General features: G+C 40.0%; 1 protein-coding gene across 1 annotated transcript in view; it reads right to left on the reverse strand.

The window, feature by feature from the left end:
• Positions 1 to 21,245, reverse strand: part of TMEM132C (transmembrane protein 132C) — a 223,039-nt gene that overhangs the window by 22,539 nt on the left and 179,255 nt on the right. Inside the window, exon 5 of the mRNA XM_074606548.1 lies at positions 7,315 to 7,458. Coding sequence (XP_074462649.1) covers positions 7,315 to 7,458 — 144 coding nt within the window. The remainder of the gene's footprint in view (positions 1 to 7,314; positions 7,459 to 21,245) is intronic.

Below are 21,245 nucleotides of genomic sequence, written 5' to 3' on the forward strand. Positions count from 1 at the left end.
ATAGGACTATGAAAAGTATAGAGGAGGGCAAGGAGGTGGACTTTCTATTTGCAATTCTGTTCAGAATATAACATAACAGATTTACCAGAAGAAAAGCCTACAAAGTCACAGAGCTTCAGAAAAGCAAAACAATGGAATATCCATGCTGTGACTTTCTTTCCTGTTTTTAAAGCTTTTCGGTTTGACACAAATCGCAGGAACACATAGTATCAGAAGAGGAAAGAGGAGCCATCAGAGGAACAGGCTGCTGGGTTTGGACTCACGATGAGATACGGCTTCTGCTTTTGAGGGCTTCCAAGGCTCTGTTAGGGTGTGGGCAGTAGGAACTGCATTTGCAGTTCATCAGCTACCCAACATAAACTTCAGGAAGGCCATTTGTGGTGGACCTTGCGGGTATCTGCACCGCGCAGTGGATGTGACAGAGATCCCATGCTCGTTCTGAGCCTGCTGGTGTGTCCCTACAGCCACCTTGCAAAGACCTTTGCACTGGACCCAGAAGCAGCACAGCTGTGTTGGCTCTCAGCGCGGTGTCACACGGACTGAGTTTTCAGTTCCAGACTCTGGAGCTAACCAAGGAAAGACCTGGATGAGAATGAACACACAGGCACCTTAGAAGGAGTAGTCCAACTTTTCTCCTTCCAGAAAGTTATACAACTACTTTACTTTATTTTTTAAAATGAGAGTACTGCAAAAATTTGACTGTGTGGGCTGAAGTATCTGAAAGAGGCATGAACCCTCCATGAGTAGCTGCCCTGCATATTACAGCGGAGGAGGACAGTAGCTGCTGTTGTTTAGATTGACCCGTCCATGCTTTCACTGACTCTTGCAGGGCTGCCATAAAACCACAGAAGAGAGCATTACATTAAAGTGACTGCACAGAATATTGCACAGAATACAGACCACACTGGTCTCCTGGAAACCCCATCTAGTGCGACTTTTCATTTCTCCCTTTGTTTTACAGGGTGGAGTTAGGAATGAGACCTGTTTTAACCAGAAGTTTACCTACCTGCTCGTTATTCAGCATGCTAAACTCTACAACAGTTGCACTGAGCTAACAAACTCCAAATACAGTTTTATTTGACCTAAGTAAAAAAATGAGCGATAAATCAATTGCATTTTATTCACTGTAGGAGCTTTTTATTGGAAGTTAGTATTCTTCCTCGATCAAAATAGCTGGTAGGAACAACCAGTTCTTTCTAGTCAGCCCCTTGTTTTTATTTTCACCGAATCATGGAATTTTCAGAGTTGGAAGGGACCTCTAGAGATCATCTAGTCCAACTCCCCTGCTAGAGCAGGACTGCCCAGAGCACATTACTCAGGACTGCATCCAGGTGGGTCTTGAAAGTCTCCAGAGAAGGGGACTCCACAACCTCCCTGGGCAGCCTGTTCCAGTGCTCTGTCACCCTCACCCTAAAGAAGCTTTTTCTCATATAACCTATAACCTGCACTAAAAACATAATGTAAAGCCCTAAATCCTCTGAGTCTTGAAGGCTTTGCAATAAAGCCCCACACGAAGAATATATGTGTATGCTGAGGTGCAGAAATGCAATGCAAGTTTGGATGCTTACCCTGCTGTATGCAGCAGAGGTTGAATGGTATGAGGGACAATGTGCACAAACGTGCCCATGACATGCCAGGGTTTCTAATGGGACGAAATCTTCTGAAACTGTGTTTCCCCTTGAAATTACCATCTGCATCACACTTCATCACAACCCACCACATCATTATCTGCCTCCAGACGCTGCTGGTAAGAAAGCACAGGGAAGAAACCTTAGATGCCACGAGAAGCTTTGTTTTGAGAAGACAGCTTTCCTCTGACAGATACTTATGAGATTCCTCATTTTTATATTTTGTCAGTATCTGTTAGAATGTTTCACTGAACCAAGTACAATTATTGCCAAGCAATGTTTAGGACGAGAAGCACTAATTCTCTATGAGATCAGTTCTGTAATGCTCATAGTGTAACACTTCAGTTTCAATAGGAAAAGGACCAGATCTTGTATTAGCCCTGTGGAGAGCAACACACCAGATATTTAGGCTTCTCCTCAACAATCCCAAGCATTTCCATATCCTTTAACACTGCAGTGCACCAGGTAAGGACAGTCACGCCCTGATGCCCTTCCATCTTTATGCAGGTTTTTGGCAGACCAATGTATTTTGGCACTAGCACTTTCTTTAATGTAACACTTCGCACCCTTCCATCCCACCAATGTTTCTGTCATCACCTGTCCCTATCTCACCATTCCCTGTTTTGCTCTCTCTTGGTTATATGTCTGAAAAGTTCAAGGGGATGCAGGGACCAGCGGAGCCCTTACAGTAAGTAGAGCAGGTAGCAGGAGCTGGTGTCACGGCAGGACGTTATCCCCCTCAGTCCATCAGCTCTCTCACTAACAGAACATCAGCCTTACTTACCCGTGGATAACCACACTTCTCCAGGTAGGGCTAATACAAATAAAGGGCGGGATGACTTCCCTCAGTGGCAGAAGCCTGCTTTTGCATTACAAAGCCTGGCATCCACCCCCTCTACTCAGAGAGCAAGTGAGCATGTTGCCCCAGTATATAGCCACTGATTCGAGTCAGAGTAGGTATCCTTCTATTTGGTGCCTAAACAATACAATGAAAGGGCAGCCACAGATCTTACTTGTGTTAAGACTTTTTTTTTTTTCTGGAATAGCCGTGGTACTACGATGAAACATTAAGGAGCCTGAGGCACTGTCCCCTTATCATCAGAATTTCAGGGTGAGCTTTGCTGATGGCTTTAATGAGTGCAGCTCTTTAATGACGCAGGATTGAGGCTTAAGAGGTCGATTCTTTAATAGCTGCTTGTATCTCAGCCACTCAGCTTGGAACTGCATTCAACCCATTCAACCTACCGTCAGAAAAATGTATAACTCAACCTTTAATAAAAACACCTATGGATGCTGCTAAGTAGTGGTTCCTCTGCCTATCAAAGTGAAAACAGTGCTTCTGTATCTAGTTTTAGAACAGATTTCAAGTTTTGCAAATACTGAAAAGCAAGGAAGAGCAGTGACACTCTTTGTAGTTAAATAAACAGCTGAAGAGGCTGCAGCATAGCTATCTATCTGTGTAAGACTGGGTATTTAAGAAAATAGCAAAGTATCATCTAAATAATGAAGTGCTGATGACTTCTCCTTAGTAAACAGGGTATTGTGATATGGTTCCAGATACACAATTTTAAAAATAAATTACTACAATTAGTACACAACTATTTATTTATCTCTTACGAATATGTCCATCTGTCAGCCTCCTTACTGGCAAGCTGAGACGTCCCTGCATCATGTGTTACACAGAATCCAGACTGGCCTTTAGTCTGAACAGATTCACGAATGGCCAGCAGACATTTCGACGTGAGTTTGTGTCTATTTAGGAAGAATTAATTTCATTTCATAAACTGTTTCTACCACAAATGGCAAAATCTCCGAAACATTTATGAATCCTAAATGATTATTTCATAGGAATATGTTCCCTGATGTCAGCAGTATTCGCAGTAAAGTTACTCATGTGTGTAAATGATTACTGGATTGGGCCTTTAAACAAGATCTGTAACCTTGACAGGTCTCCATAAGTCCCATCACTATTGCTTTGAAAGTGTTGATACCAGCAGTAGTTCCAGTCTTTTCTTGCTATTAAGCTAGAGTTCAACCACAAAATCCCCTAGCCAGTTTTTCAGCCCCTAACAGTTCAGTACTGCTTTGATCTGGGATTTTGTTTCAAGTTACTGTGATAAGAGAGGGACAGCTGTGACACTCTGTCCCGGATTTTAGCTCCCAACAGAAATTCCTAACATTCCTGCAGTGGCCTTTACCTGTGGTTAATGTCATCCTCTACTCATCAGCCCCAGTGAAGCCAAGAGCCCACAGTTCATTAACAACTACTGAGGGACATCTTAAAGGCAAGACCCGTGTTTCTGTTTCCAGCGACAACCACAGCAGCTGCACGTGTGCACTAATATTATCTCAATCCATGTTTTGATCTGAGTATATCTCAAAGCTAATAATGCCATTTAAAAATTAAAAGAATCCAGTAAATAAGTTCTTCAGAGTATGGCTCAAGGCTAATACACTGAGACTAGTATCCAGCTTTTAATTTACCAATTATAAATAACAGCAATACAATAAGAATATAACACCATGTATACAGCATCCCCTCATGTAGCAATGGGATAAGAGCTAGTCCAAGAATAATGAAATACAAACCCAAAATGCTTACAGTAGCTTCTGAAATACACGTAGCACTGAAAATTTTTGAACTCAGGTTATTTTAATGGAAAAAACATCCTTAAGTTCTTCAGCGTTACTAAGAGTTTTCAGTCTGGAAATGTCACGAGATATTGCAAGTCTCCAGAAACTCTGCTCTTCTTCACAGCATGAAACTGCATCTGTTCTAGGAGTCAGGTGAGCGGGGAACCTGGAGCAGTGTTTGCTCCTGCGCAAACCACACAGAAGCACCAGCAAAAGCAGCCACGTTTCACTTGAATTCCCAGGAGATGAAAAGGAGCCTACGCATGCAACTGCATTTACTATTAATGGATCCAGATATATGGATCCTATTGGTAAATTCCAGCTTAGCAAAGTAAAATTTGGCTGTTGCTTGACTTTTAGTGCCATAATAAATTTTGTGTCCATTTTTAAAAGGTTGGACCACTGTGTGAAGGTCTAGAGCATTCAAAGACTTTTAAAGTTCATGAAATCAACTGTAAATTTGGAAGCAAAGAGTTGAAACTATGAGACAATAAAAAAAGTAAATGGAGTAGTGGTCAGCAGATTAAGACAGGACACAAACTGTACTGAGCTGCCTCGAGACCATGCTTATCATTGGGGAAACTATTACCTAACAGAAAGGTTACTCACAACAAGGTCTCTAAAACAGTATTTTACAGAGGAAGATGATCTACCCAATGAATTTAACACAAAAACTTGATGGGGAGTTTCAAAATGAATTCAGGATGAAAGGCCTTTGTGCTCCATTTGAAGCTGAGTGCTTTTTTAAAATCAGACAGAACCAACATGAACAGGTCAATTTGACTTGAACCCCAAACTTCATTTCCCCATCGAAAGAAACTTCCTGGAAACTGGAACATTCTAGGTTAAAAAAAGCCCTTTCTCCTTTATGATGAGATGGTAAAACCTTTTTGTTCAAAGCATTTCATTGAACTCTATTTTTTAACTCGCTGTATGTTTTACAGCAGTTCGCACTCATGTCACAGATGCATTCCTCTGGAGATTCTGCATATATTTCTAAATACACAGAAGATAGTTTCTCTATTCATCTGAGCAATTTCACAACACTTCTGAAGAGAAAGAAATTACACCTGAAAAATTTCTCTAGTCGATTCCAATAAACACCGTGTGTAGCCTCCAGTTATTTGTTTCACTTCAACTTCAGAGTGGCTAGACACAGAGGCTTCTTGAAGCCACGTAAAAATGTTCCAATAGTGCAAACGGCCTCCATTTTAAGGAACCCTTTTCGTGGAGATAAATTATTTCTGTAGGAAATAAGAGAAGCGCACAGCAGGGTCCCAGTGCTAATCAACGGACATAGTGCTCCAAGAATTGTTGGAGAACTGCAATAGTCCAGCCTGTACCGCAATTACAGCAAGAACACTCTTTTTTTGGTAAGATTTGGGAATTTCATTTCTCCTTGATCAATATGCTCCAAATCTATAAAAAACAGAAGTCATTTTTTCAGAGGGTTTTTTACTTGGGAAATCATTGTGCTGCTACTTTCTATGTCTCATCTGGTGATGTATAACAAATCCCCATCATATATATATATATTTTTCCCTGACCTGAGTCTTCCTCTGAATCAAAGAACTAACACTGGTCGTTTTCACCGTTGGCAAGAAGAAATCTGCATGGGGTGGGAATTATTTGATGAAATTTTGTAAGATGTTTAAGCAAGATGGCTAATCTGGATGACCAGAGTAATCCTTTTCTGAATTTATTTTTTTAATTTGCGAATGCTATCTTGTATTTCTTCTTATTCAGGACTGTGGTTTCCAAAAACGTTACAATGAGGATGATCCCTAAACTAAATTCCAGCTTTTACTTTGATTTGTAGTTGGGTGGCTACCTTAGGAAAAATGTTAACAGGAATTCCTTGAGATTAAAAACTCTGTAAAGCATCTGATATATGGGAGCACTTCAGGCTCCAGCAAGCTGGAGAGATTTGTTTGGCCCTGAAGGATCCACTGAAAGCAGAAAGCTTTCTGTAAAAGTCTTCTATAATGGCTTCATTAGTTCAAAGTATGACTGTTTTTTCCCACCTACTTGCTTACTGGTGTAATAAATGCTTTTACATAAATTTTACAATAGTGCAGCAAACTGTTGGATCCTGCAAGTTCACAGGAGTTTTATTGCCTTTCATGGACCTACAAACTGAACTGACTGGAATACATAACACTGCGGCATTACTGTTTGTATACTATACGTCCAAGAGAGCTGATAGCATATTAGAGACACCTAAAGAGTATCATCACAAAGCCCACTATGTTATATGCTGTAAAAATCACAAAATATAATAAAATACCTGTTCAAAAGAGCTTACGGAGCAAGGGTAAAAACACCCCTGCTCAAAGACCATGCACCATGAACGTCCTGCCTGGAAACTGCAATGGGATTCATGGAGAGCACTGTCTTTGTACTGACTCCGCACAGCTGTGAGCTGCCTTCAGGGCTTTGACTACGTGTTCACAGCAGAAATAGCTGTGCTGCCTCAAGACAATACTACCCCACTGGTGTTTGTTACTCTGCGACATTAAGCTGCTGGTGCTAAACCGAGGGAGTGGTTATGTGAATGCTTTCTAGCCTCTTCTGTGCAACATCAAGTTGTTAATTCAAAACAGCTCTCAGCAGAATGTGAAGTTGACCAGGATGACTTTGCTTTGCAGTTGCTGGGGAACGCTCATCCAATCCATCCCACTGATGCAGCTGTGAGCTGATAATCACAGCTGGAAAGGTGATAAGAAACATCTGGAGAGGCAGCACTAACAGCAGAGCTGGTTTTTGTAGCAAATGAACTCTGTGCACAGAGGATTTCAGGGGACGTTACGACGACATTTTAAAATTAAGACACAAATAAAAATTAAACACTGAAATTCTACTGAAACTCGGTGTGGTGGCTCTACTGTTGCACCTAACTCTCTCTTTTCTTAAACACCCCCTTCCTTATGCTTTTCAAACAGTAGTACAATTAATTTGCAGGAGTAGATTTAGTGGTTGTTCCCAGGCTATTATCCTTTTCTGTATAAAAAGACATGAAATTTCAGAAGCCAATACATGAGCATAAACTTACTTTAATGACGTCTTCATCAGAGGATTTGCACTCCACTGATTCAGAGATGTCTGTCACAGCACTGTTCTCCTCAATGGAGACCACTTTGATGGGCACTGCCACTGTTTTTCCCGTGAGAATTGCGGTGTTCAGAATTTCCATGTCCTGTACACAAAACAAAGCACAGTGTTGCTCAGACACAGCTAAAGGGATTTCCAAAAGGCAAGCATCAGCTCTCAACTGGACCTATACACACGACAGATGCATTAGTGGCTAATGATCTCATCTCATCTTCAAACAGGTGCAACTTGGCAAAACATAGTAAAACCCCAATTATATTTTGGCTGCTAAAAACACAGTCAGTTGCACTGTACACTGTTAAATCACGAGCAATACAACTGCAGCTAAATTCCGTCCAGGCAGGCACACATCACAGGTAGCTTCTACTTTTTAAGTATGTGGGTCTTTCCCCAATATTTACTTTCCAAAACATGAGTTTTTACTAAACTGGATCTGATGGGCAATGTTTGGGACAGGATACAAGAGCCTTGAAAGTAAAAATACTGTTCTTTGAGTCTCAGCCCATTGCAAAGACGGGGCCTCTCTGTGAACTTTGTATCTGGAACTGTTTCAAGATTATTTAATTTCCTTTGATAAGGCCAATGAAGCAATGTAAGGAATCCAGAAGGAGTTAGTGATGCTATTAACTGCAAGGAAAATAACAGGGAAATTTGAAGTTTGAACTTGGGTCGTGGCATATTAAAGCCTTTCAAGACACTATCGACTAAGCGAACTCTTCTAACTGCTGAACTGTTTCAGCATCACTGTATTCCCAAGATTCCCATGCAGGAATAACTTCAAAATTTTCTCCAACTTTTCAACTTCCAGTTCTATAAAGTGAATAAAATATTCAGCAAAATCCTCTTGGCCAAAGTCATGAGGACTGAAGCCACGGATGTCAACGGCAGCAAAATGAGGCACTGATACTGTCGTTACTGTTTTCAATTCAAGTTTAGTGAGTTTGAAATCTAGGTCAGATTTTCTTTTCATCTTGCAAGTTGTTATTTCTCAGGTTCTCCTACAGCTCTCATAAGAGAGAGCTCTCATCAAACTTAAAAAAAAACTGTTAAAAAAAGGAATTTTGACTGTTCTAGAAAAGTAAGAACCCTAAATAATTCCTGTGGCATATATGAAAACAAAGCTACCCAAACACAGTAAATCAGTGCCAGATTTATAAATAACATTATTGGAAAGTCTAAGGCCATTCTCAGGAACTCCTGCCTCTCAAAGGCAGAGACAACCCCCAGCTGTCCCCCATACAAATTCTGCTGGGTACTTGGCATTTTTGAGCTCTGTATTAAGATGCATGGCTTTTGGAACTTAACTTCTGTCATCCAAACTTGAATATTTTGTTCCAAAAGTATTTATTTCCATGTACTGGCATTTTGATAAGTCCGGAAACAGATGCAAAGGAGCAGATCTCAACATTCGTGAAAAAAACTCCATGACAAACCCAACTATTCCTCTGTCTGCAGACTGCCAAAGCAACAAGCATGAAATAACCCACACAGGTTCACCAAAAAGCAGGTTCAACATATTTTCTGCTCGGTATTTGGCTACTGCAAGTGCTGTATGTCCTTTGAAATTAATCTTTTGCCTCAATCCCTTAAAGCCTTATTTTTCGTGACTCTGAGTGTTAAACACTGTGAACTAAGGACTCCAGGGCAAAGGAGCAGCAAAAGAGTTTGTGGAAATGACAGGACATCTTTTCAGGCTATCTCAGCTCTGCTTTGAAATGATTCTACTCGGATCCAGTTTTTCCTTAGCAACTGATACGTATTACTGATAGAGAAATCTAATTTAAAGGGACAGGTTCAGAGGAAAAGAAATCCCATAAAGAGCAATGAGTTTCAGATATAAAACATACTCTGTGGCTTGGGGATTTACCCATATTTGGATTTAATGGTAACTTATGAAGTTCAAGACAAATCAGAAAACCATATATATGCAGAATAATTAAAGAAACAAGCCCTGCACTACTGCCAAGAACACAGAGACCTGATCATGCAACGAGGTGAAACTTCTGTGCCACAAGCAGCAGAGTAAATTCACCACCGGGGTTAAACTTGCAACAAACTGCCTGGGAGGCACTAGAAGTTTCTCCAGCTCAGCTTCGCTCATGTCTGCAGCGTTGAGTAATCAGAGGCCTCAACATGAAGTCAAATATTAAGACAAATAGGAGAGAAGATAAGTGGGAAGCCCAGCAGACACGACCACCAGGCACTATGACCCGCGTGGAGATCCTGTGCTCCTGATTCCCCCGGAAAAGACCAGGAAAACACCAGCTGCTTGGTCTGCTCTGGCATCACCCTGGGCGATGGTGAGACTGCCAGCAGCATCCTGCTAAATCGTGTTTGCTGCACCACCAGCCACAGCTGCTGATAAGCTCTAAGCTTACACCACAGCACCACCAGAACACTAGGGGACAGGATTAAAATCCAGTATTGGATATAGGGTTTAAAAAAATGGGATGCAATAAACTTAAAGGATAGTTGCTACTTTTCTGTAGGAACAACTAATCCTATAAATACAGGATGGAAAAGATTCAACAGGAAAAGCTGCTCTCAGGAAAGCATTTGGGGACTACAGTAGATCACAAACTGAACATAAATCAGCAATGCATGCGGCTGTGGTTAAAAAACAAAAACAAACCAACCAACAAACCCTCGCACAGTAAATTGTATAAAGAGGAGTATCACCTGTAAGGTGTGAGGTATTCCTACTCAGCCCTTGCAAGGCCTCAGCTAAAGGACTATGTCTGATTTTGAGAACTATACTGCCAAGAAAAACTTCCTCAAGTGAAAAGAAATAAAAAGAACAAGGAGAATAAATCAAACACTAGAAAATAAGATCCATGAGGAACGAAAGAATTGGGATTTGGTTTGGTTAGCCTAGAAAAGCTTATGGGTACAGATGATTACTGTCTCCGTATACATAAAAGTCTTTCAAACATGAGGAAGAATAAACTATTTCCCATGTTCATGGACAGAGCCAGAGATAGTGGGCTTAAATTGCAACAAGGACGGTTTGTTTGACATTAAGGCAATCTTTATTATTAAAATAATGATAGAGAATTGATGGAGTAGGGGCAGATTGTCTGGGGCAGAAGCAAATGCACAGTCTATCCTAAAAGACCTTTGAAGAACAGGTTATACATCGTTCAGAAATAACAGAGGTTCTTTGAGTCAGGGAGAAGAGGAAAGGGAGCAGATGACCTCTTGTGGTTCCCTCCAATCCTGTATTTTAGTAGTCTCCATTTTTTCAAAATTGAGTGATAACACAATAACCTATATATCTTGTATTTCAAATAACCCTATTCTACTTCACCCATCCCAAATAATACGATCCTTCTTCACCGGACAAAAGAAAATTATCTATACTTTTAAAATGGAAAAGCCTGACAGGAGAATGTGACTGATATTCCTGCTTTCTGCACTATACAGAGCAGAACTGATGTACCAATTGTTAAGTAATAATCTGTCACTTCTGTTTCTCTCTTTCCAGTAGGTCATTACTGGTGTATCTGAATTCTACGTGGCCTTGATATAAGGCCCTTATTACAAAGGTTAAAAAACCTTTTGAAATTTCCCAAGGCCTTTCTGGAGAGAAGACAGAAAATTTGCCTACTGGCTCATTACCAGCAATTAGAAACCACAATCTCCTGCCCTTTGCTAATGGTTTCATTAAAGGAAGTAGTGTGCATCTGAATGAATTTATCTTGATGAATTACTTCAGAGATGCACCTGCCCCCAAAATTGTAAAAGGCATCATTGGTCACGATAAAGGGCTACTGAGATTTTACATCCCTTCTCTGTAGTCCAATATGAACTTCAGGAATTTCAAATTCATGATGTGTACAAAGGAGATGGAAACGACTTGAGGAACGACTGAGGGAGCTGGGGTTGTTTAGCTTGGAGAAGAGGAGGCTGAGGGGAGACCTTATCACCCTCTACAACTACCTGAAAGGAGGTTGTAGAGATGGGGGCTGACCTCTTCTCCCTGGTGACAAGTGATAGGACAAGAGGAAATGGGTTCAAGTTATGTCAGGGGAGGTTTAGATTGGATATTAGGAAACATTTTTTCACTGCAAGGGTTATTAAACATTGGAATAGGCTGCCCAGGGAGGTGGTAGATTCACCATCCCTGGAGGTGTTTAAAAAAAGGGTAGATGTGGTACTTAGGGACATGGTTTAGAAGTGGGTTTTGTCACGGTAGGTTAATGGTTGGACTCGATGATCTTAAAGGTCCCTTCCAACCTCAGCAATTCTATGATTCTATGATTCTATAAAACATATTGTAGATATTATCTAATGGCTTCATATCTCGTACCATTACAATCATTAGAGATCCTTAGCATTGGGAAGCAACAAGGAAGCAACTAGCTACCTAGCTGTAGTTCTGAGCAGAGATGGAAACCTTCGTCGTTCCATCTCCACTGAAAGCAGTTATAACTCATCAGTATTACACAGATTAAGAAATACTGAAGTATAAGCCAGTAATATATTACACACTATGTTAAAAGCAATTTTAAAATCTGCCACTTCCCTTAGTCTGTTTGTAAGTGCCCTTTGCTATTCAACTGTGATATTAAAAAAAAAAAAAAAGACCAAAGAACCAAGTCTTAATTTTATTGTCTTTTTGTTTAGAACTAAAATAGAAAAATGTGTGTCCTGTATCCTTATATATGGAATAGCCTTATGGCACAACTTCTTGCCTCCTCTGTGTTTCCTTTATATTGCTGCAATAAAGCCACAGGCCTTAATGTAACAGAGAATTGACCCATTGTCTGCACCCAAACACAAGCTGTTAGGCAGAAAATTCTACATAATGTATGAAAGGATCCATGGTCCAAGACTTCTCAAAAGCCGAACTGAAACTCATAAAAATAAAAGGAGCTTATACAGAACTCTGTCTGTCTGTCTGTTCTGCCATAGTGAGCACTCTGAACATGCACCACAGACAAGGGGGCTCCGATTCGGCACCCAAACCTGTTTCCCTTGCATTCTGCCACCTCCTCTAAACCCTTGATTATCCACTGATAAGCAGAAATGGTAGTTGAATCTTTAAGATTATGTCAAGCAACATTAAGAAAACAATTGTTCTCACATCAGAATAGGAAATACAATAGCTGGTATAGGTGATGATTTTTATGTTTTATTCTTAAACACAATATACTATCGTCTTTGCAAGCTAATTTGGGAGTATACAAACAAGATTACTAAGAAACCTTCAGAGAGACTAAGAACTCACTTAAAATGTAGGTGCTTTTCAAAATCACAATATCTTGGCCATTTCCACATTCTTTAATTTTTAAAATCCCCCCAAAGAACTAATCTACTTTCTGTGCAGGCAGCAACTAAAGTTTTAAAATCAAATTTATTTTGTGTGGCAAAAGACTGAAAGCATCGCATAGCAATGTTTGGACTTGTTCCCAACAAATTAAAAAATGGGGAAAGTAGTATAAAGCAAATTGAAAAAGCAGGAATAGTTGTAAGTAAGCATCAACATCCACATTGGAAGGAAGTTTCTGTAAGTGTATTACAAACTCTAAAAAAGCAAGGGTTGTCATTTCCAAAGTCAAAACAGAGAGCTACACACATAATTCTCATTGACAATGAAGGGAGATTTGAGCTTTGAATGTCTTTGGAAGCCTCAAACTGTCTTTGCAGCGCAATGACTGAATCCCAACATCTGACTCTGACATTGCAGAGAAAGAGCTGGTTTTCTTGTATAAGAGCTACCTACAAATTCCCAATTAGGATGGTTCTTTCCTGTTACCAGGGCATCCCTTCAATGAATTCAGCTTATGAAGGAAATAATTACTATTTAAATATATTTAATTAACAAACAGTAGCATTAAGAACTTTTTTTTTTGCTCTTCTAATGGTTAGAGGAAGACTCTAGTGGTTAGACATAAGGCTCTAATCAAAGGAGATATTCAAAAGCAAACCATTGAATTGTGTGCAAAAGAAATTACTTTAAAAATATATTGATAAGTTTTAACTTCAAGCTAGCTCTCATAAGCAGAACAGAGTAAACGCCTTTACTCAACGCAGCATTTTCATTACCCACTAACAAAACCTCTGCTCTTTTCCAGCCCAAACAATATCTTCTGTACTAATCTAGGTCAAACCAGCACTACGCTTGCTTGCTCGAAAACCCAACCTTTTGCAAAGGACCTGCACAAGTCTTATGAGGAGCGACTGGAGGCTGAGGGGAGACCTTAGCGCTCTCTACAACTACCTGAAAGGAGGGTGTAGTGAGGGGGAGTTGGTCTCTTCACCCAAGTAACAAGTGATAGGACAAGAGGAAATGGCCTCAAGTTGTGCCAGGGGAGGTTCAGATTGGAGATTAGGAAAAATTTCTTCACTGAAAGGTTTGTCAAGCATTGGAACAGGCTGCCCAGGGAAGCAGTGGAGTCACCATCCCTGGAGGTATTTAAAAGATGAGTAGATGTAGTGCTTAGGGACAAGGTTTAGTAGTAACTTGGCAGTGCTGGGTTAGCAGTTGGACTTCATGATCTTAAAGGTCTCTTCCAACCATAACGATTCTATGATTCTATGAACCATCCGACTCTGCAACAAAGACACAGAATTATATCTCCTCTACACAAACCTTGAGCATGCTTCAGTGACTTCAGAAATGGAGCCTTGAAGCTACAACCTGATACCTACTACAGATAAACATAAGCTTCTCTGCTGGCATACGAATGCAGCAAGTGTGGTATGAAAACTTCATAGCATGAGCAACTTCTACTGTTCATCCACCTTCCTCAGAAAAACAAAGAAAGTAAGAGAACTGGGTAGCTTTCCCACCTCTTTATAGTTAAGCACTTGGTAAGTTGTGACTCAAGTGCAACTAATTAGGACAAAGAGGTACTCCCATTCATTTCCTTGCATTCTTGATTTGGGAATAAAGAAGAGATTTAATCAAGAAGCCCACAAGCTAGAACTGGTGAGTTTTATCAGCCTAGTGGTTTGGAACTCCTCTGCGTGTGCCTGTACCAAGTTACCACAGTTACAAAACTTGATACTACATTTGAGTAGATCAGGGAAAGAATTAATTGGCATTTCAAAGAAAAATGGTGAGACTGGAGTCACACGGGGAGTGAGACACTACATTATATTGCACTGAGACCTCAGCTCAGTGAGACCACTATATAGAATTTGATGCAAGCATCACCACTCTACAGGAAGTCTCCCAGCTTTCCTGCTTGGAGCCAATGTTATGACTCAGAGTACCATAAACTTTGGTTCATATTCTGGTCTTGGTCACATCAGGGTTAATTTGGATAAAGTCCACAAGCAGTAGGTTGGTCTAAACATTTTCTTCCACAGCTGCACTCATTGTGCTACTTCACAGAAACCCAAGCAGAACTGTTATTCAGAAAAATCGATACAGTTTTAGAAAGGGAAAATAACACCCATAAAGCTAATGTATTCCAGCCAGAGCTGAGAAGAAGCGTGTGCTCACATTTGGTCATCTGACGTTAGGTAACGCTATGCTTGACTGCAGGAATCTCACATTTTATTCCATCCCTGTTTCAGTCAGGGAACTTCCACTGATGTCAGTGGGAGCTCTGTGCAAAGAGCAAGAATACAGAATATGAGTCTTAGTTGCTTGAATTTAGCTGAAGAGCAAACCTTATGTTCATCCAACCTCTCAACTGTAAGAAGGCAAGCATTGAGTCATGACTAATTTAGGAACTAATTCAACATTAAATTGCGGCAGAATGAGGAAGCAAAGTGACAGCTGTTTAATTAAACCCTAAATCCGATTAGATGGTGTTATCAAGAGAAATCCATGGGAGCCTGAGGTCATGAGAATGGTCCTATTTACAGGCTGAAAATTCTGTAAGTGGAATCTCATAGAATGATGTTAATCGTAACTTAGCATTAAGATTTCTCCCTCACACAAACACACCACCTCATGTGTAAGAAACCCGTGCTGTAGACCTGAAGGAGTGACACAGAAAAGCCTGTTATGTTTTAATTTATAAGAAAAATGTATTGAAGAAGTTTGTGGAAATGAGGCAGTTGAGTACTGTCTACCTTAAAATCAAAACAGTATTTGCCTTACAGAAAAAGGACAGAAGCAGCAAGCCCCTGCATGCTGCTGACAGCACTTGAATTGGTGGAGACAATGCCTAGGCAGGAGAGCTCCAGGAGCTGTGCTGTGCTTCCAACTATTTTCAACCCATCACCCCTGATGAACGGTGACACCTTGGCAACACATTTACAAGAGAAGAAGATGGAGATATGGGAGATACGGGAGATACAAAGTAAACTTCACATACACCAGTTGCAAACACCATAAATAGTCTACTGATGAGCACCAAGTGATGCATCATGAGTTTCCAGGGCATGCTAGTTCGAGTGATGCACAGAGCTGCACTGCACTGCAGACAATTGTTACGCTGATCTGTGAGGCTGGTAACACGACAGTTGTAGATTTGAGTTATTAATACTACTAAGATTACAACTGATTAACAAAATAACATTGTTAAGCAGCAGACTTTATCTACATAATCCCATGATTAAAAGTAAATTACACATTGTGCTTTCTGCCAACTGGATTCTCTGACACTCCACATTCACAGACAGTATAAACAAGAAGGGAAAGAAGCTTATGTCCTGTTTCTAAATTCTTAGCATGCACTTGAGAAGAACAGGAGTCTTTATACAGGCCAAAGAGTTTGCATCATGATTGAGGACCTCCCTGATGCAAATTCAGTGCATGGCGGGCAGTTGGGAAGGGCAAATTTTGTTGGTTGGATTTTGGTTTGCTCTTTTCTTTCACTTGATTCCAATCCTATTGGCCCATCACATGTCGATCCTGCTCTGCTTCATTCAATCAGTTTACAAAATGAGGACTTCTACTTCATGAATAATATCACACTGCAAAAGAAATAGGGTAATGCCGTTAAAGCAGTAAACCCAAAGGAGTGCAACCTGCTCACTTAATAGCATCCTTCAGTATTCAACCATGGATCCAGATGGATGGTTACTCCATGACTCTAAGGTCCATAGTGCCAAAGAAAACGTAAACTAATGAACAAATTGAAAGTGGTAAAAAATTAGGCCATTCAAAATTTACACAAGAAACAGACTTATTCAATAAAAGTTGCCAATTCTCCAGTCCACAGAACGAAGGATCTCAAAGTTTCTTTTGGATGCTAATTCTTTTTGACACACGACAACACTGTAAGATATCTTCTCTTTATAAAATCTTTGTTAAATGGCCAACAATGTACATAGCACAAAAATTAAGGACAATACCTGCCCTGAAGAACAAATATTGCAGAAGTCAAACATAGATAAAACGTCACCCATGGAAAGACCCAAAGTGGACGCTGGCATTGTTCTGCCCCTAGCATGCACAACATTTGTTTGAAGAGCTAGATCAACACGATGTCTGTGGGTCTCCAGGGGTCTTAAAGAAGGCAAATGGAGGAAATGTAGAAACAGGGACATAAGGAAGGGATTCATATTTCTCACCTCCCAGAAGAGTGGCTTTGACTGTCATCAGTACAGAGGTAAAGGCCACCAGTGCACAGGCTAGGCTGGGGTCCCTCACCCATTTCTCCTGGGGCTGGACCACTGCAAGGAAAACACTGGCAGATTCCTGGGGCCAGAAGGAGATAAAGCAAATGGCGCTCAGCTGGGATGGGAAAGTCTCAGGCCCAGCACAATCTTCCCTGTAGTTTTTGTGAACCATGTAATTTATGACAAAGATCTGAGTGTCTTTTCAAAATGGTAACTCAGCGTTCTGCAAATGCAATGCCTTTTTAATCAATGATCTTGTCTCTGTTTATAGTCTCCATATTGAGATAAATCTTAATTAGTGGCCCCCTACAGTAGCAACAGACCGTTCCATTTTCTTCCCTGCTTGTACAATTTTCAAATAGTTTGCTAGTGGAATTTTTGAGTCCTGATAAATTATGCTCTGCAGACAGAAAAGGGGAATGTAGAATATATTAAGAGATAGGGATGCAGAAAAATATCTTTCGATTCTGGGATGACTAATCCACACTTTCTTTGCAGTGAATCTACCCTGTTAGCATTCAGACGTGCAAAAGGGAACACAGCCAATGATTACTTTGATTTAGCAGATGCAGGCTGTATTGCTAAATGTAAATCTATCATCACTCACAAGTGAGCATCTCTTTTTAAAAAGTAAGAAGAGACTGGAGCACCTGAACAAAATTAACCGGGCCTTTAATTGCTTTGTTCTGTTTACAGTTAGTGATGTAAAATGATGGAAAAATGTTATAAAGCCATTACTCAGCCCTGTGTATCAGCACAAAGGCCACACTGACTTTCATTAGGTACAGAGGTCTGATGCTACCCAGATTATTATAACAACAGGATCTCACTTCTTATTGCTTGTAATTTTGAGTAAAAAAGTAAAATCTTACCAGCGTAAAATGTTCCCATGTGCAAAGTCTGTAAACAGTATTCTGGCTAGCAGAAAAGCATGCAATAGACACTGCCTGTTTTATAATAAGGATGAACCCGCCAAAAAGGACAGTGAGAAACATTTTGCCTCAAGCTGCAGGCTAGTGAATGCCCTTTCTTCAGAGCTTATGGAAACAGCCCTGATAATAGCTGACAAGGTAGCTTCCTGCGATCTGTTAAAGAGGGATACCCAGGATCTGTCTCTTCATTTCCAACGTGTGTGAGATTAGGTTGAATGAAGAAACCTTATTAGCCAGTAGTTCCAGAAAGGTATAATGCCTGTGAAGGTCCTGTCACTTCTTCCACTTGTGAACAACCGAGAATCAAATTCAGATTTAACAAAATTTGTTGCAGAAGTAAATATTTATTGTATTCTATTTGTTATACTAAGTTTATCATGTGCAGTTCACAATGCCAACTCAAAACTTGATTTTGGAGCTGTATTAGTTTGCCACAGGCACTGAGACTAACCAAGAAATCTTATTTCCTCTCCCTTGTGTAATGAGAATCTAAGCACTCCCATTAATATTTCTACCAGTAAAGTTCCACTGCCTGAATATCAGTGCTACTTGTACTCATTATTTGTATAGAAGTAACCCCATTCTGACTCCACATGATAGCTGGATGTCAATATGCTGAGCAGTGACTATAATAAGAGACTGCTTCTACACCGAGGAGGAAAAAAGAGCAGCCAGATCAAATGATTCTCAGCACATCTTGGTGAATAACTGATTCTTGGTGTTTTCTGAACAGATCTAGGAATGAGAAAAATCATTCCCACACCACCTGACACAGTTTGGTTTTGGTTTTCTTGCTGAATAAAATACTCCAAAAATATTGAAGTGTTCTACTTTTCTTTCCATTTTATCTTCCAGTAATATTTGGAAGTGTTATAACACCCCCAGTGTTATAACAAAACAAAACCAAAAAATCAAGTTACTTTTATTTATAAAGTATGGACCCTCAAATACCACTTCGGCTAAATGGGTTTTGATTTGAGCCTTTATGGCTCTTTTAATTTTTTTATATATAAACCCCTTGTTTTGTGCTATCTTAAAGCTTGTCTTTACCTAACGTAAAGCAAGGTAGAAGGAGTAAGGTCTGGTCCTCTTCCCTCAGAGAGCACAGATGCGGTTAAAGCAATGATTACTGACTCCTTGGAGAAACTGCACCTTTGGAGGAGCTTAGAAGATCCGGATACCTAAATTGTGAGGGACCAAACGAATTACCAAATATGCTGGAGAGGCGTTGCCACCAGCATCCACAACCAGCAAACCTTCTGCAAGCGAAGAGAAGTCAGACAGATTCCCCCAAGACTGCAGACCAGCGAGAACAGTCACAAGAACTCTTACACTGCTTGAATCAGGCAGAGAGTAACATGCCTAGCTCACGCATGACAATGGATTACACTTGCATTCAACACTTTATTTAATGAATCAAGTCCTCAAGAAATAACTTCAAAGCTTCCCTGCCACCCTAAATTACTTGGACAAGATGATCTCATTAGATAATCTAGCCCCCTAAGTGATGGAAAACGCAAATTAATAAGGACACGAAATAAAATCAACCAAACATTTTCATGCTTGATTGTGTCTTTCTTTGCCATCTTAAAAGCTGTAAATGTGCATGGTTTGTCTTTTTTAAGTGTCTATCATAATCAACGTGCACCAAACAGCGACCGAGCCTCTGGCTGGACGCCTCTCTATTTTGTAGGAGCTGCAACACTAAATTCAATTAGGTGCAGCTCAGTAAAAAACCAAGTGTTATGCTAAAGCTGTCTCTATTTCCTGTTGACTAGAACAGATATGTCAGGATCCAGTGGCCAATATGCATTTTCAAAGAAAGATGGCATTTCCTGCTGCGCGGAGGAAGAGTCTGTAACTGAAAATGACTTCAAAGGAAAGGATTCTGGAACCACTTAAAATGTAAAATAAGTTTTAAGGACAACTGCAGGAGATGGGAAGCAGAAGCCCACATTTCATCTTTCTATACCCACTTGAAATACAGAATAGGACGTAAAGGTGACTGGAAAAGACAGGAAGCAGAAGCCCACATTTTATTTCTCTATACTTAGGCGTAAGTGAAACAAAAAACCTGATTTTTTAAAAGATACGTATGCGTAACACAGGAAACTACCTGCTCCTCCTCGTGAAATTTCATCCCCTACTTTCAGTATTTTGCTAAATTGACTTAGAAATGAAAGCACTTACACAGCAAACACATTATCTGGAGAGAAAAAGGTGTAGTTATGGGTTGAAATGTGAGTGATTAGCTGAAATATTCCAACTCCAGCATCATCATTGGTTATTTTGAGCATAGAAAATACAAACAGATGAAAAGCTGTGAAGTGACAGGTTAAAAGCCCTTATTCGGAGACCGACATACTTGAGAACCTTCACTGCTGTTGTTTCAGAGCATTGCTATTTATGAATATAAGTATACATCCGGATACTTATGAATACACTTACGCCTGATGAATAAAAGCAATAAACTGTCCTAAGTTCTGTTGAAACCTTATGTTGTTATACATTTATGCAGTGCATAAATTATACATATTTCATCTATATTAGGCATATGACAACATCTATAATAAGTATTTACACATACAATTTTTTATCTAACAAGCACTCTTAGAAAAGTGGCCACGTGCTTGGAAAATAAGAGTTGAGAGAAACACATTAAGAGCATTAGTTCAGTGACTGTAGCTCCTTACAACATTCCCAGGAAAGGATAAATATTTGTTACAGATTCCAAAAGCTATGCCAATAAAATGGCCTCAGAAACTGCAACACATTCTATCCTTTCTAATCACAAAAATAGCTTTTCATTTACTCAAACATCTAAGGAATAATTGTCTGAGGAAGCCTTGAGCTATGATGAACACCTCTCATGTTTTCTGCATTGCTGAATGGTCCTATTAAGTTTATCACAGATGGGAGTGGGAATATTGGTAAAGCCTGAATGGGAGAGAAAGGCAATAGCCACCTGGTGATCTTATAATGGAATAGTTCATGGATGCTTAAGCAGCCATGGATGGAGCTATACAATATCTTCTTGCTGAAATAATTTCATGGCTTACAGTTCTCTTTTGTTACACAAAGACTAATATGTGAAATTTGTCATTTTAAGGGTATTTTCTGGGCTCAAGATCTGTCAGTCATTTACTTTCCTTTTTCACGAGTCTGAGGAAGTTATTTGGAAACGGACCCCCAGTTAAATTGGGTTTGCTCCACCATTAAGCAGAACCAGCACAGCTCTGATGATGTCTCCAGTCTGTGACAACCGTGGGAATATAGCTGGCAGTAAAGAGGCAATTTTCATTAGCAATTTGAAATTCTTCCCATGTTCATTTCAATTAAACCTGCGGCCCTGTTATATAGTTGGCTATATATCTACAATAATATTGCTGTAATAGCTGTAATCAATAGACAGTTG

This window comes from Larus michahellis, chromosome 13, assembly GCF_964199755.1.
Source record: "Larus michahellis chromosome 13, bLarMic1.1, whole genome shotgun sequence".
NCBI lineage: Eukaryota > Metazoa > Chordata > Aves > Charadriiformes > Laridae > Larus > Larus michahellis.